Source organism: Schistocerca piceifrons, chromosome 8 (assembly GCF_021461385.2).
Source record: "Schistocerca piceifrons isolate TAMUIC-IGC-003096 chromosome 8, iqSchPice1.1, whole genome shotgun sequence".
NCBI lineage: Eukaryota > Metazoa > Arthropoda > Insecta > Orthoptera > Acrididae > Schistocerca > Schistocerca piceifrons.
In genome coordinates this window covers 15,991,952-16,006,385 of record NC_060145.1, presented here as the reverse complement: position 1 = coordinate 16,006,385, position 14,434 = coordinate 15,991,952, and the positions used below count along the sequence as shown (strand labels likewise).

Sequence of the window (14,434 nt, the reverse complement as noted above, 5' to 3'; positions counted from 1 at the left end):
GTCCTCTTGAACATACACTGAGATTTATACAAATTCTTAGTTAGCGGAATATTAATTACATATTCTAATACATTATTCTGAGGTACTGATTTTCTTTTCCATTTTCTCACTACAATCTAAGTTGATGTCTACATTTGCTACTATATCTTTTCATCTTACACACAAGACGGTCCAGACTATATACACTCAAGTGCCAAAGAAACTGGTATAGGCATGCATATTCGAATACAGAGGTATGTTAACAGGCAGCATACGGCGGTGCGACGCTTATCTAAGACAACAAGTGTCTGACGCAGTTGTTAGATCGGTTACTGCTACTACAATGGCAAGTTATTAAGATTTAAGTGAGTTTGAACGTGGTGTTACAGTCGGCGCATGAGCGATGGGACACAGCACCTCCGAGGTAGCGATGAAGTGGGGATTTTCCCGTACGACCATTTCGCGAGTGTACCGTGAATATCAGGAATCCGACATGGCTGCCGCCGGAAAAAGATCCTGCAAGAACGGGACCAACGACGACTGAAGAGGATCGTTCAACGTGACAGAAGTGCAACCCTTCCGCAAGTTGCTGAAGATTTCAATGCTGGGCCATCAACAAGTGTCAGCGTACGAATCATTCAACGAAACATCATCGATATGGGCTTTCGGAGCCGAAGCCCCAGTCGTGTACCCTTGATGACTGCACTACACAAAGCTTTACGCCTCACCTGGGCCCGTCAACACTGACATTTCACTCTTGATGACTGGAAATATGTTGCCTGGTCGGTCGAGCCTCGTTTCAAATTGTATCCAGCGGACGGACGTGTACGGGAATGGGGACAACCTCATGAATCCATGGGCCCTGCACGTCAGCAGGGGGGCTGTTCAAGCTGGTGGGGGCTCTCTAATAACGTGGGGCGTGTCCAGTTGGGGTGATAAGGGACTCTTTGAGATACGACTCCGACAGGTGAGACGTACGTAAGTATCCTGTCTGATCAACTGCATCCATTCACGTCCATTGTGCACTCCGATGGACTTGGGCAATTCCAGCAGGACAATGCGACACTCCACAAGTCCAGAATTGCGCAGCGTGGCTCTAGGAACACTCTTCTGAGTTTAAACACTTTTTATGGCCACCAAACTCCCCAGACATGAACATTATAGTGCGTATCTGGGATGCCTTGCAACGTGCTGTTTACAAGAGATCCCCATTCACTCGTACTCCTACGGATTTATGAACAGCCCTGCAGGATTCATGGTACCAGTTCCCTCCAGCACTACTTCAGACATTAGGCGCGTCCGTGCGTCATCGTGTTGCTGCACTTCTGCATGCTCGCGGGGGCCATTCGCGATATTAGGCATGTGTACCAATTTCTTTGGCTCATAAGACGCCCCAGGCGAATCACACTAGAAGAAATATAGTAGCAAATGGAGACACGAACCTAGAGTGTAGAGAAAATATGGAAACTAAATTCAATACCTCGGATATACGATTTGAGTTGCCTTTGGAACTAGTCACGTGGAGCATAGATGACTTAAAGAGTAGCAGGGAAAAGATTAGAAGGCATTGATAAGTTCATAGATAAAGCACAGCTCGATATCGAATGAGACAAGACGGTCCAAACCTATTACATTGCTCCCTACGTGAGTATATGTTTAGTTATTTTAGTTATTGTATTTGTATGCTATTCAAAATGTAAAATAACATTTGTGGAACCCCATTCTTGATAGTTCCCCAGTTTGAGGAATGTGCTGATCTTTGCATATTATGAGAACTGCTTATTTCAACTTTCTGCACTCTTCCAGTTAGGTATGAATTAAACCATTTGTGCACTGTCCCACGCATGCCACAATATTTCAGATTGTGTAGCAGAATTTCATGATTTACACAATCAAAAGCCTTTGAGAGATCACAAAAAATCCCAATGGGTGGTGTTAGGTTATTCAGATCATTCAAAATTTGATTGGTGAAAGCATGTATGGCATTTTCTATTGAAAAACCTTTCTGGAAGCCAAACTGACATTTTGTTAATACTCCATTTTTACAGATATGTGAAGCTACTACAATGAATACATTACTTTCTCAAAAATTCTGGATAAAGCTGTTAGAAGGGAGATTGGACGATAATTGTTGACATCAGATCTATCCCCTTTTTCATGAAAAGGTATAACAATAGCATATTTAGGTCTATCAGGGAAAGGGAAAATGCCCTGTTTCAGAGAGCTATTACACAGGTGGCTGAGAATATTACTTATCTGTTGAGAACAAGCTTTTAGTATTTTGCTGGAAATGCCATCAGTTCCATGAGAGTTTTTGCTATTAATTAATTTATTATTTTCCTAATTTCAGAGGGAGAAGTGGGTGAGATTTCAGTTGTATAAAATTGCATAGTCTAACATTCTGCGTGGTATCTTTTGTTCTATGTCGTGTCTCCCTACCACTTTCGCGCAACGACGCTCTGAGCGGTTTTTTTTTTTTTTTTTTTTTTTTTTTTTTTTTTTTTTTTTTTTTTTTTTTTTTTTTTTTAAGGGAATTGACTAGTTTGAACCAGGGACCTGTACATGACATGTAGAGTTCAGAAGAGTTCAGTGAGACTAGCGATGATACAATCAAATCCTTAATGATTTCAGCGTCAGCTCCACTGCACTCCCTGTAAAAGAATCTTAATACTAACTAAATATAGCGGAAGGGGTTCAAGGCTTTCCTATTTTTAGTTAACTGGTAAAATAACGTCGAAAAAGCAGTTAAGTTTACCATTGGAAATTTTATTCTACTCACAAAACATTGTTTATAAATTGCACTATTGATAAAAGGAAATATTTTAATACAGGATGATAAAAACGAACTGCTTTCAACAAAAATGTGAACGAATATTCCCTGAGTGGGTTTCCAAGTTCTACAACGGATCAAAGGATGACCTATGCCATATCACATGTATAACCTAGATTTAAGTTAAGTTTCATAAAAGAGAAAACTATCAAAATGGTCTAAAGTGACCCTCAATTATCTATAATTACTTGTCTATCTTGTCACAAATTACAGTGGCTGATGTGGCTTCTTAATAATTATATAACAGCAGAATCATCGCGTTTCAGATTTTTACTTCAAGTGGCAAATGTGAACACCATGAGATTTAATTGACGATCGACACTAGTATTACGTAAAAAGGGGATGTAACAGATGAGACTTCTGCAGTTCTGAGTGAAGCTTTATGCGCTGTTATGCGCCATCGTGTGCGTTCATTACCTTGTCGGTGTTTAGGCAACATCAGGGCGGCGCAGCTCCTGACATCTCGCCGTCTCGGAAGCAACTCTATCCTAACTTGTCCTTACTACAATTTACCGAAGTTGGTTAAAAAAAAAAAACTGTCTGGCTGTATTTTCATTTGACCAATCAGGGTCTCAATGTTAACCTTAAGCTCCGCCTACAAATATTCTGTCTATCCAATGAGAAACGTTATACTTTTCGTGGTGGGGCAATGTTTTCAAAGTTTGCAATGTAACAGAGACACGAAAAAGTCTCACGGTAAAACTTGCGGCTGGTGTGGCCCTTTTAGTGTTATCGTAAGATCTATACTGTTCTTCTGGAGGGCTCTAGCTTTTATCATGGGCTGGGGGGTGGTCCTGGTGGTTAGCTGGCGACGTGGGTGTCCGTCCCTTATCGTAGGGCCTTCTAGCTTAACACTGCTCTCGGCTTCTGTTCTCGTTTCTCCCCTCGGAACTGCGTCTGTCTCACGGTGGGACGGCATGACATGCATTTAGGCATTCTTGGGTTAGTCTGTGGTATTCCATTTGCTCACTCATTACTCGTATTACTTTGGTTAATTTAATGTCACGATTTATTCGGAGCTATGTGACATACTACTGGATTTGCTTATCATGTCAGGGTTTTCATGGAAGATGTTGGATTTGCCTGACACCTTACAATAGGTATGGCCTCTTCCATGTGTGTGTGTGTGTGTGTGTGTGTGTGTGTGTGTGTGTGTTGGCCTTAGCATAAGTTACTTTAAGTTAGATAATTAAGTGGTGTGTAAGCCTAGGGACCGATGACCTCAGCAGTTTGGTCCCGTAGGAACTTACCACAAATTTCTGAAATTCCTTTTTGGGCGAACGGCTTTTGCTGTCCAGAAGCTGTTGTCGACACAGTACGTGCGATAGAAAATCGCGCCGCATATTCTCACGCCTACAGTGTACCAGCCGAGTGGCGGCTACAGCTTTCGCTTCGCCTGTTTCGCAGCCCACAAGAACGTGCGGGCGTTCATCACGCACGGCGGGCTGCTGAGCACGCAGGAGGCGACGGCCAGGGGGGTGCCGCTGGTGGGGATCCCAGTGTTCGGCGACCAGCTGCTCAACATGGTGCAGGCGCAGAGGCAGGGCTACGCGGTCACGCTGGCCGTCAGCAACGTCACGGAGGCGTCGCTGCAGTGGGCGCTCGACGAGGTGCTCACCGTCCCCAGGTGAGAGGGCTGCAGCGAGCAGAGAAATCCGACGTTTGCGCCAGGTTGGAGGCTTTTTCTCCCTGCAACTACCTACGAAAAATTAGTGTGCGTCTAGACATTCGCATTCCTACGTGTACCATTCCTACATGAACATTAGAGGCTTATCTCACTAGGGGTAAGATAGATACTGCCTACAGAAAAATTAAAGAGACTTTTGGAGAAAAGAGAACCACTTGTATGAATATCAAGAGCTCAGATGGAAACCCAGTTCTAAGCAAAGAAGGGAAAGCAGAAAGGTGGAAGGAGTATATAGAGGGTCTATACATGGGCGATGTACTTGAGGACAACATTATGGAAATGGAAGAGGATGTAGATGAAGATGAAATGGGAGATACGATAGGCAACATTCCATTAGAACTACTGACGTCCTTGGGAGAGCCAGTCCTGACAAAACTCTACCATCTGGTGTGCAAGATGTATGAGACAGGCGAAATACCCTCAGACTTCAAGAAGAATATAATAATTCCAATCCCAAAGAAAGGAGGTGTTGACAGATGTGAAAATTACCGAACTATCAGTTTAATAAGTCACAGCTGCAAAATACTAACGCGAATTCTTTACAGACGAATGGAAAAATTGGTAGAATCAGACCTCAGAGAAGATCAATTTGGGTTCTGCAGAAATGTTGGAACACGTGAGGCAATACTAACCCTTACGACTTGTCTTAGAAAATAGATTAAGGAAAGGCAAACCTACGTTTCTAGCATTTGTAGTCTTAGAGAAAGCTTTCAACAATGTCGACTGGAATACTTATGAAACGTCCCCTTAGAAAAATTGTACATGACTGTGCTTAAACTGACACACAATATTTTTTAGCGCAACGCAATCTGACTTTCAAACATCCCTACAAAAGAATGGCCCTGACTACCATTAACCTATACCTTTCACAAATCACTTACCTCACAAAAATCTTCGTTACTCGAACTACTGCAATACAGCGAGCGCCACTACTGCCAGCTAAATAAAAGATTCAAACTACTGATGGCACTAACGACTGATAGGCATAGTTAGCAAATGAAAGATTTTGATAGAGAACAAACAATGTATTTACCTTAATAATGTTGAAAACTCATAATATACATAGCAGTTCATGACATCCAGTTTTAAAAATTTCAAAACTCCGCCATCTCTCTCCCCACATCCACCACCGCTGGCGGCTCACCTCCAACTGCGCAACACTACGCGCTGTTCACATCCAGCTGCCCAACACTACAATGGCAGACAACAATGCAAACTAGCCACAGACTGCACACAGCACAGCCAGTGATTTTCATACAGAGCGCTACGTAACATTGCCAATAAGTAAACATAAACAGCCTACTTACATAGCCCCCATGCTCCCCACAAAAAATTTTACAAATTGTTTTGGGCAGTGACCAATAATGATTTGATAAAATTTTTCATAGTTACAATAACAAGGATATCAAATGCACACACTTATTGATACAATGTTGGTCAAAAGCTAAAATTTTCTCACAGTCCCATGAAGACAGTCCTGATCATTCATCACAGTAAAATTACAGTTTTTTTTTCTCAAAGTCTGAGTAGTAAAAGAGAATGCACACGGAAGTAGTGAGTTTCCATGCCATCTTGAAGAAGTAGTGTTGTCCTTCCAACGAAAAGACAGTGCTGACTCTTGACATGCAGACAGGTAATGGGCCACAACAGAGCAAACCCACAGCAGACTCATTCGAAGTTTTGAAGAATATTGGTAGGCAGGTCATCACAGAGTAGACCCACTATAGTCCTGGTAGAGATTACGGTACTGGTGGGCCACCAGAGGTGCAGACCCACTGCAGTCCTTATAGAAATAATGGTACTGGTGAGTCAGCAAAGATGTAGACCCACTGTAGTCCTTGTAGAAATAATGGTATTGGTGGGTCATCAAAGATGCAGACCCACTGTAGTCCTTGTAGAAATAATGGTACTGGTGGGTCATCAAAGATGCAAACCCACTGTAGTCCTTGTAGAGATGGCCAGCAGCCATCTTTTGTGACTGTGCAGGTACACAATCACCATTGAAGAGTCTTGCGGATAATATAGCAAGTCCATAACCACCACTTGTGCACTCACGAAGTGTTTGGAATTGTCCTTAGAACCAGCAATGCTGTTAACCAGTCCCTTGCTGAATTATTAACACACATGCAAACACTATCAGTCCCTACTTCTCACATATTGTCCATATACTATGACCAACAGAAACGTGTGCAGTGAAATGTAACTTACAAGTTACTTAATTTGATGAACTGGTGTCAATTACAATTATAAATTTACAACATAAGAATATAATTACAAAGGTGCAAAATACATCATTGAAGAACATAACAATACAGATAACATTTGTAGTAATACGGGCTTTACAAAAGAATCGAAATAACATATACATCAGTATTACAGGAATTATGACATAAGTACATACATAAAAGATCAGAACAACTTTTGAAACATCAACTTCACACATGAACATTAAAACAGAACAGAATAAATAATGTCTAAGCATCTTTACAAAGTAAATAGCATATTATCAAAAAATTCTACAACGTAAATCTTATTAGCTAGACACATAAAGACAGGAAAAAGACAGATACACAAGGATACATAAATACAAAAGCGGAATAACACAAGAGGAAAGGGCAGGGTTTGTTTTCAGCGTAACATTTGGTACTGCAGTCCAACACAAAACTTCATTCCATATGTCGTCCCTCGTATTTCAACATTTGCTCCAGCCAAAAAAAAAATCCTATCCAAGCATGCTTTCTGTATTCTGTTCACATCCTCTTTCAAAAATAGTTTTTCTACACTGTGCACTACTTTTTTTGGCCAAACCATTTTCTTATAGCTTCTCAATGCATTTCTTCCAATTCATCAAAACTCATTCGCTTATATAGTCTACCCCCTCTTAAGCTAACTTAAATCTACTGAGCTCAGATGCTAAACTAAGGGACGAGGCAATGCAGCAGCACAAAACAATTAACACAAACAGCAGTGACAAATAAAATGGAAATTTGCAAAGCAAGCTACAGTAAATCTAAATTACCAAGCAATGCAACATTACAACTAATATGAGCCAATGTGCAGCAACAAGAAAAATAAATCAGTAGTAAAACTAGCTTAACAGAGTAATACAAAGTGAAATTTAGTAGCACTATGCCTGGCAAACAGCAGCAGCAAATGCACTAACGTATATCTAAACATGACATAGCTTAAGCAGAAAAAATATTACACTAAAGACAACAATGCAGACAAGGGAAATGTATATTCACATCTTAATGTCTATGTAATTAAAGTGGTGCACCACAACTTATTCTACAAAATAAATTACCAAGTACTTGAAAAGAAAATTATGAATGCAGTTCCTGTGAAGGTAAATGTCTTTTTGTGCTCCCTCATTTTTTTGAAAAAAATTATTATTTACTCGATCTGTAGACAGAAAATATTTAGATTAGTACATCTACAAAATTTTATTTTAACCAATGCTGCAGTGCAGCTAGAAACTAGATATCAAATGAAATAAGCAACTATGTACAAAGCAAAGCATAAGAACATCGTTCAATAGCCATGTGGCATTTCATAAGTAGTAAAAAAATCTCTCATCTAGAAAGACAGTAGTCATAATCATGTGTGTAGACAAACTATTTCTTGTCATTTCATTAGGCATTTCAGTAAATATCAGAAAGTACGATATGTTTCCAAGTAATGAGCGTGTCGTATTTGCGATGCTTTCTACAAAGGAATGTCAGAAGCGAGGTTAATGGCCTCTTTTTTTCTCCACCTAATGGCTTTTTCTCCAGGAGGCTGGCCCAGCTGGGCGCCACAACGCATTACATCAAGGTCACTTAGGTTTCTTACCGAAATATTTACGACAGCAGTTTCCGCTACAGTGCGAGTCTCATATAAAAAATTTTACAGGTCGAAAATTTGCGTTACAAATGTGTAGAAACAAAATCCTATAAATATAACAGTGTCAAAAAAATTTTCGCCGGCATTGTGATACATTCACGCATTTACACACATTTCATAACTCTTAAAGTACGATTCTTGGTTTCCAACATCCTTTTACACAAGTCAGAGTCCCTAACCACTATTCATTACTCCTTACCTTATTACACATATATATATTCGTCGACACGTCAATCTTGCGACGACCCTTCAATATTTCATCATAATAAATACATAGCATAATCAAATTCCTCATATAGCATCAGCTTATTGATCATAAACATACCTCAACAGCATAATACACATCGTCATCGTAAAAATAACATCATAACACCTCAGTCAAATCTCAAAATCGTCGTAGCTTTCTGCAATAATTTCAAAACCTAAAAAAAATTCTCTGCTCATTTCAATAGTGTCATCTACCTCAAACGTACTTTAAAAATCATGATCCCATACCAAATATATCATTCAAAGCTCTAATAATATCACAATGGTTCCAAAAAAATATGAACATTTCACAAAGTACAGACAAAATACAATTTCATAAGTGTGAAGGTATCCAGCTGTGTAATTGCGTAAACATGTGTCACTGATGTAGTAAAAAAAATGTTTATCTCTCAGTTAATTGATCAGATAGCTGTGTAATTTGTGTGTTAGAGAAATATGGTACTGATGTGTAAATTTGTATAAGCAAATACCATATTAGCTAGGGCTTGGCAAACACATGGTACACAAAGTAAGCGTGTACCCCCTGAGGATTAATGTAATTATACCCTCAGGTGTTACAGATTACAGCGATGGAATGAAATGTATCACGGAAAACCTTTGTATCATTGTACTTCAAATATCTTTAAAAAAATCAATGTTTTAAGTACAAAATTAATCACTCAAATACGTGTCCTGTAGCGCTAAATATGCGTCTTGCTGTAAGATAATCTCTGTGGAAGTGTCGTAGTTATTGTCCTCCGAAAGCTAAGTTCTGCAGAAGCCAATGTACTTACCTCATGATAAACAAAAGTGAAATGCTTTGGGTATAGATATCTTAGTTATTACATTTATTGCCGTGATGAAGAAAGTACTGTGCTGTAACGTATTGTTGTGCTACAGAAAAGGCTGTCTCATTGTAGCTATACCACAAAAGTTACTACTAAAACATGTTTTACGTTCCAGAATAATACAGAAAAACTGTGCACATATAAAACAGAAACACTTGAAAAGCAACATTGTATATTGTCACTCATTAGTTGCGTCATGATAAAATCGTGTAGCTGTCACATAAACTAACCACTGTGTCATCTGGTATCTCACAGAAAGTATTTTAAATCCAGAATGTATTTTCAAGTAAGCCAAAATGTTGCATTAAAATCTCATTAGCAGTACTGGTAAATGTTCTAAGTATGTGAGCGATATATTCGTTACATAACCGTGCAACTAACAAGGAAGAATGTACAAATAACAACACTGTGTCGTCTGTTCACTATAACAATGCATTCGTAATTACTTGTCTAAGTTCCCTAGGTTCTTGAATGGATAGTTAACTTTAGAACATTGTTGCATGTTAACAGTTTCTTAAGTCTAACAAAACATACTAGAAATGTGAAGTGAAAAATTTTATGGCAAAGACTAAGTTAAAAAGCAGATTATCTTTCAATAAACGGTTTTACATGTGAAATGTGGTGCAAGCCTTTACTCTTGCTACTATGCAGAGCTCCAGCTTCAAATGAATCATCGTGTGGTATCTGTCGGTAAAGAATACTGGAATTTTTCTCAAGGTTAGCATCTATGTTATTTTTCTCTGAGCCAGCTGGCGCACGCGGCTGCCTCCTGTGCGAGCCATTGTCTGTCTCTTTGTTGGCGCGCATCGTTATTGGGATTTTGGAGACCTAACTTCTACAAATTCACCTTGTCGAGAGGGCCCTGCTCTGTTTGAATCCTGCCAGTTCTGATGCAATTCAAGTCTGTCGTTACGATCATATTGTCTGTCGTCATGTCAGTAGATTCCATAGTTTCTTTCTTGTCGGTCACGTGGTGAAGAATTTCTCCCTGAATCGTAACTGCGCGCTGAACTGTTGCTTCTGAAATTATTCAGTCTCCCTTGATAATAATAGTTCTGGTTACCATATTGTCTGTTTCTATGATTGTCTCTGTGATAGTCATTACCCCGGAGAGGTGATCTTTCCCTGTAATTATTACTACTCTGCCAACGGTTGTCATATGGGTGATGTCTGTTTTGGTCACGATTTGTGTTGTGAGAATAGCCTTGTCATGTCCAGTTATTATTTCTTTCATCGCAGAATTGTGACAGATGTGACCTGTAATTGTTGTACTCCTGTTTTCGCGTTCCGCGATTGTCAGTGTCAATTTCCAGTTCTTGTAACAGTCCCTGAAAAGATTCAATGTCGTCTTTGCAACGTCCTACTAAAATAATATGTCGTAAATGTTCAGGCAATTTGATTAAGCAAATGCGGATGAGTTCTGAGGGGCTGTATGGGTTTGAAAGATACTGATTCTTATGCAACATGTCTTCAAAATATTTGACAAGACTGGAAAATACAGATTGTTCAAAGTGTTTCATCATCATGATGCTATGTTTTACTCGGTCCTGTGTAGCTTGAGACCAATATGCTGAGAGGAAGGTATGGTAACTTTCTCCTTCACTGTGACAATCGTGAATGACCGATCGCATTCTTACAGCTGGTTCATTCTCTAAGTAGCCACACATAAATTCTAATCTGTGTTCTAACGACCAGTTGGGAGGAAAACAGTGAGAGAATTGATGGAGCCATGCTTGTGGATGAATGTCGTTGCCAGAATTCTTAAATGTTTTGAATTTACGTGTAGTAATGAACAGCTTATAGTCAAATCATCATGTCGGCGAGTCGCATATCGATCATTGTTACGTCGTTTCGGCGGTTCCATTTCAAAATTCGGTGCACCTTGCCAATTTCTTTCATAATTTCCGAAATGCGCTGTGTTATTGTTTTGTGGCTGTTCCGTATTTCTATGTCCCTCTTCCCGCATTGGGGCGCGAGTGTCCTCTGAAATACGTAATTCTTGTATTACCTGTGTCAGCTGATCTTGTACTTCCCGGATTTCTATTTGGTGTTGCGTATTAATTTGATTCTGATTTTGTTTGAATTTCCTAATTTATTCGCACTCTTCTGTGTCATTAAAGACTACCGGTTTTGTGTCATTCAGATTATCATTTACCTTCGTAGATAAATTAATTAGCTGATCCAAAAGTTCAACTACTTTCTCTGATAATTAACTAATTTCCTCCATGTGTCTTTCTGAACCAATTTTCAGAGTATCTACTGTGTCCTTTAAGTTTTCCTGAGTTTTTGCAAGTTGCGTAACCGAATCGGTAGATGCAACTGAGTCAATTTTAGCTTGCAGGGTCTCATGATTTTCATGAACAATAGTTTGCAGTTCTTTTATGGCTGCTTCGTGATTCTGTAATGCATTTTCATGCCGCGAAAAAATAGGTTGAAAATGCTCACAAATTTGTGTTTTTACGTCATTACAGACTTTTTGACATTTCGATTCGATTTTATGTAACTCAGTAGTTAAATCTTCACGTGTTTGTTCAAGTGTGGTGTCTAACTTTTGAAGATTTTGTTCCATTGCGTCTAACTGTTGGTGTGTTTGTTTCTGGTGTTGTTCCATTGAGTCTAAGTTTTGAAGATTTTGTTCCATTGTGTCTAACTTTGAAGCTTTTGCTGTGTTTGTCTCTGATTTTGTTCCATTGTGTCTAACTTTTGAAGATTTTGTTCCATTGTGTCTAACTGTTGCTGTGTTTGTTTCTGATTTTGTTTCATTTGCTGCATTAATTGCAATAATAATGTGTTAGTGTCTGGAATCGGTTCCTCTAAGCTTTTCGGCACTGCATTTGCACCGGCAACATTTACATTTTGACGAGCAGAAAATGTGCCTTGACTTATTTGAGAGAACGGTGAGGACCCAAAACCTGGATCTGCGGTATTTGCTAGATTGTGTCCTGTCATTTCGTATTCCTGAGGCGAGGTGTTGCCGACCGATCGATTGATAATGCTTCCCTGTTCACTACTTGTTTCACTGTCTACACCATTATTTGCCACCCGCTCCATTTCCCTATGCTCAATTAGCAAATTACTACTTTGAATATTAGTTAATTCATTACACGGTGGCGCTAACACACTGCTTTCGTCTTCGCTGTCATTTCTCAGTTTACTTTGGAGCCTAGTGTTACGTTTTTCACACGCCATTATTGTCACAATATTTCACACGACAACACAGAAAAACACAATTTGAAGAGCAAAAATAGGGGAACACATTAACATAGCACTAAAAATAATATCTAGTTAATTGCAAGAGCAGCTGCGAAATACTTGCTGCAAATCTACTTGCATGTCACAACTGTTTTACTATACAACAACGAAAAACTACAACTACAAAGAAAATTCTCTCTATAATTACGCGCTAGTAATAAACAAAAGCTACACTAATTACACAAACTACAAGAAAAAAATCAGAAGATTCCAGTGAGGTACCCTAGGCTTAGGGGTGACATATGAAACGGTCCCTTAGAACAATTATACAAGACTGTGCTTAAACTGACACACAATATTTTTTTGCGCAACGCAATCTGACTTTCAAAAATCCCTACAAAAGAATGGCCCTGACTACCACTAACCTATACCTTTCACAAATCACTTACATCACAAAAATCTTCGTTACTCGAACTACTGCAATACAGCGAGTGCCACTACTGCCAGCTAAATAAAAGATTCTAACTACTGAAGGCACTAACTACTGATAGGCATAGTTAACAAATGAAAGATTTTAATAGAGAACAAACAGTGTATTTACCTTAATAATGTTGAAAACTCATAATATACATAGCAGTTCATGACATCCAGTTTTAAAAATTTCAAAACTCCGCCATCTCTCTCCCCACATCCACCACCGCTGGCGGCTCACCTCCAACTGCGCAACGCTATGCGCTGTTCACATCCAGCTGCCCAACACTACAATGGCAGACAACAATGCAAACTAGCCACAGACTGCACACAGCACAGCCAGTGATTCTCACACAGAGCGCTATGTGGCGTTACCAATAAGTAAACATAAACAGCCTACTTACATACTCTCTTTCAAATTCTAAAGATGGCAGGGGTAAAATAGAGGGAGCGAAAGGCCATTTATAACTTGTACAGAAACCACATGGCAGTTATAAGAGTCGAGGGACATGAAAGGGAAGCAGCGGTTGGGAAGGGAGTGAGACAGAGTTGTAGCCTATCCCCGATGTTATTCAATCTGTATACTGAACAAGCAGTAATGGAAACAAAAGAAAAATTCGGAGTGGTATTATAATCCATGGAGAAGAAATAAAAACTTTGAGGTTCGCCGATAACATTGTAATTCTGTCAGAGACAGCAAAGGACTTGGAAGAGCAGCTGAACGGAATGGAAAGTGTCTTGAAAGGAGGATATAAGATGAACATCAACAAAAGCAAAACGAGGATAATGGAATGTAGTCGAATTAAGTCGGGTGATGCTGAGGGAATTAGATTAGGAAATGAGACACTTAAAGTGGTAAAAGAGTTTTCCTATTTGGGGAGCAAAATAACTGATGATGGTCGAAGTAGAGAGGATATAAAATGTAGACTGGCAATGGCAAGGAAAGCGTTTCTGAAGAAGAGAAATTTGTTAACACCGAGTATAAAGTTAAATGTTAGGAAGTCGTTTCTGAAAGTATTTGTAAGCAGTGTAGCCATTTATGGAAGTGAAACATGGACGATAAATAGTTTGGACGAGAAGAGAATAGAAGCTTTCGAAATGTGGTGCTACAGAAGAATGCGAAAGATAAGGTGGGTAGATCATATAACTAAAGAGGAGGTATTGAATAGGATTGGGGAGAAGAGGAGTTTGTGGCACAACTTGACTAGAATAAGGGACTGGTTAGTAGGACATGTTCTGGGGCGTGAAGGGATCACAAATTTAGCAATGGAGGGCAGCGTGGAGGGTAAAAATCGTAGA

At 39.5% G+C, this 14,434-nt stretch overlaps 1 protein-coding gene across 1 annotated transcript in view; it reads left to right on the top strand.

The window, feature by feature from the left end:
• Positions 1-14,434, top strand: part of LOC124711986 (UDP-glycosyltransferase UGT5-like) — a 94,185-nt gene that overhangs the window by 69,475 nt on the left and 10,276 nt on the right. Inside the window, exon 5 of the mRNA XM_047242271.1 lies at positions 4,217-4,436. Coding sequence (XP_047098227.1) covers positions 4,217-4,436 — 220 coding nt within the window. The remainder of the gene's footprint in view (positions 1-4,216; positions 4,437-14,434) is intronic.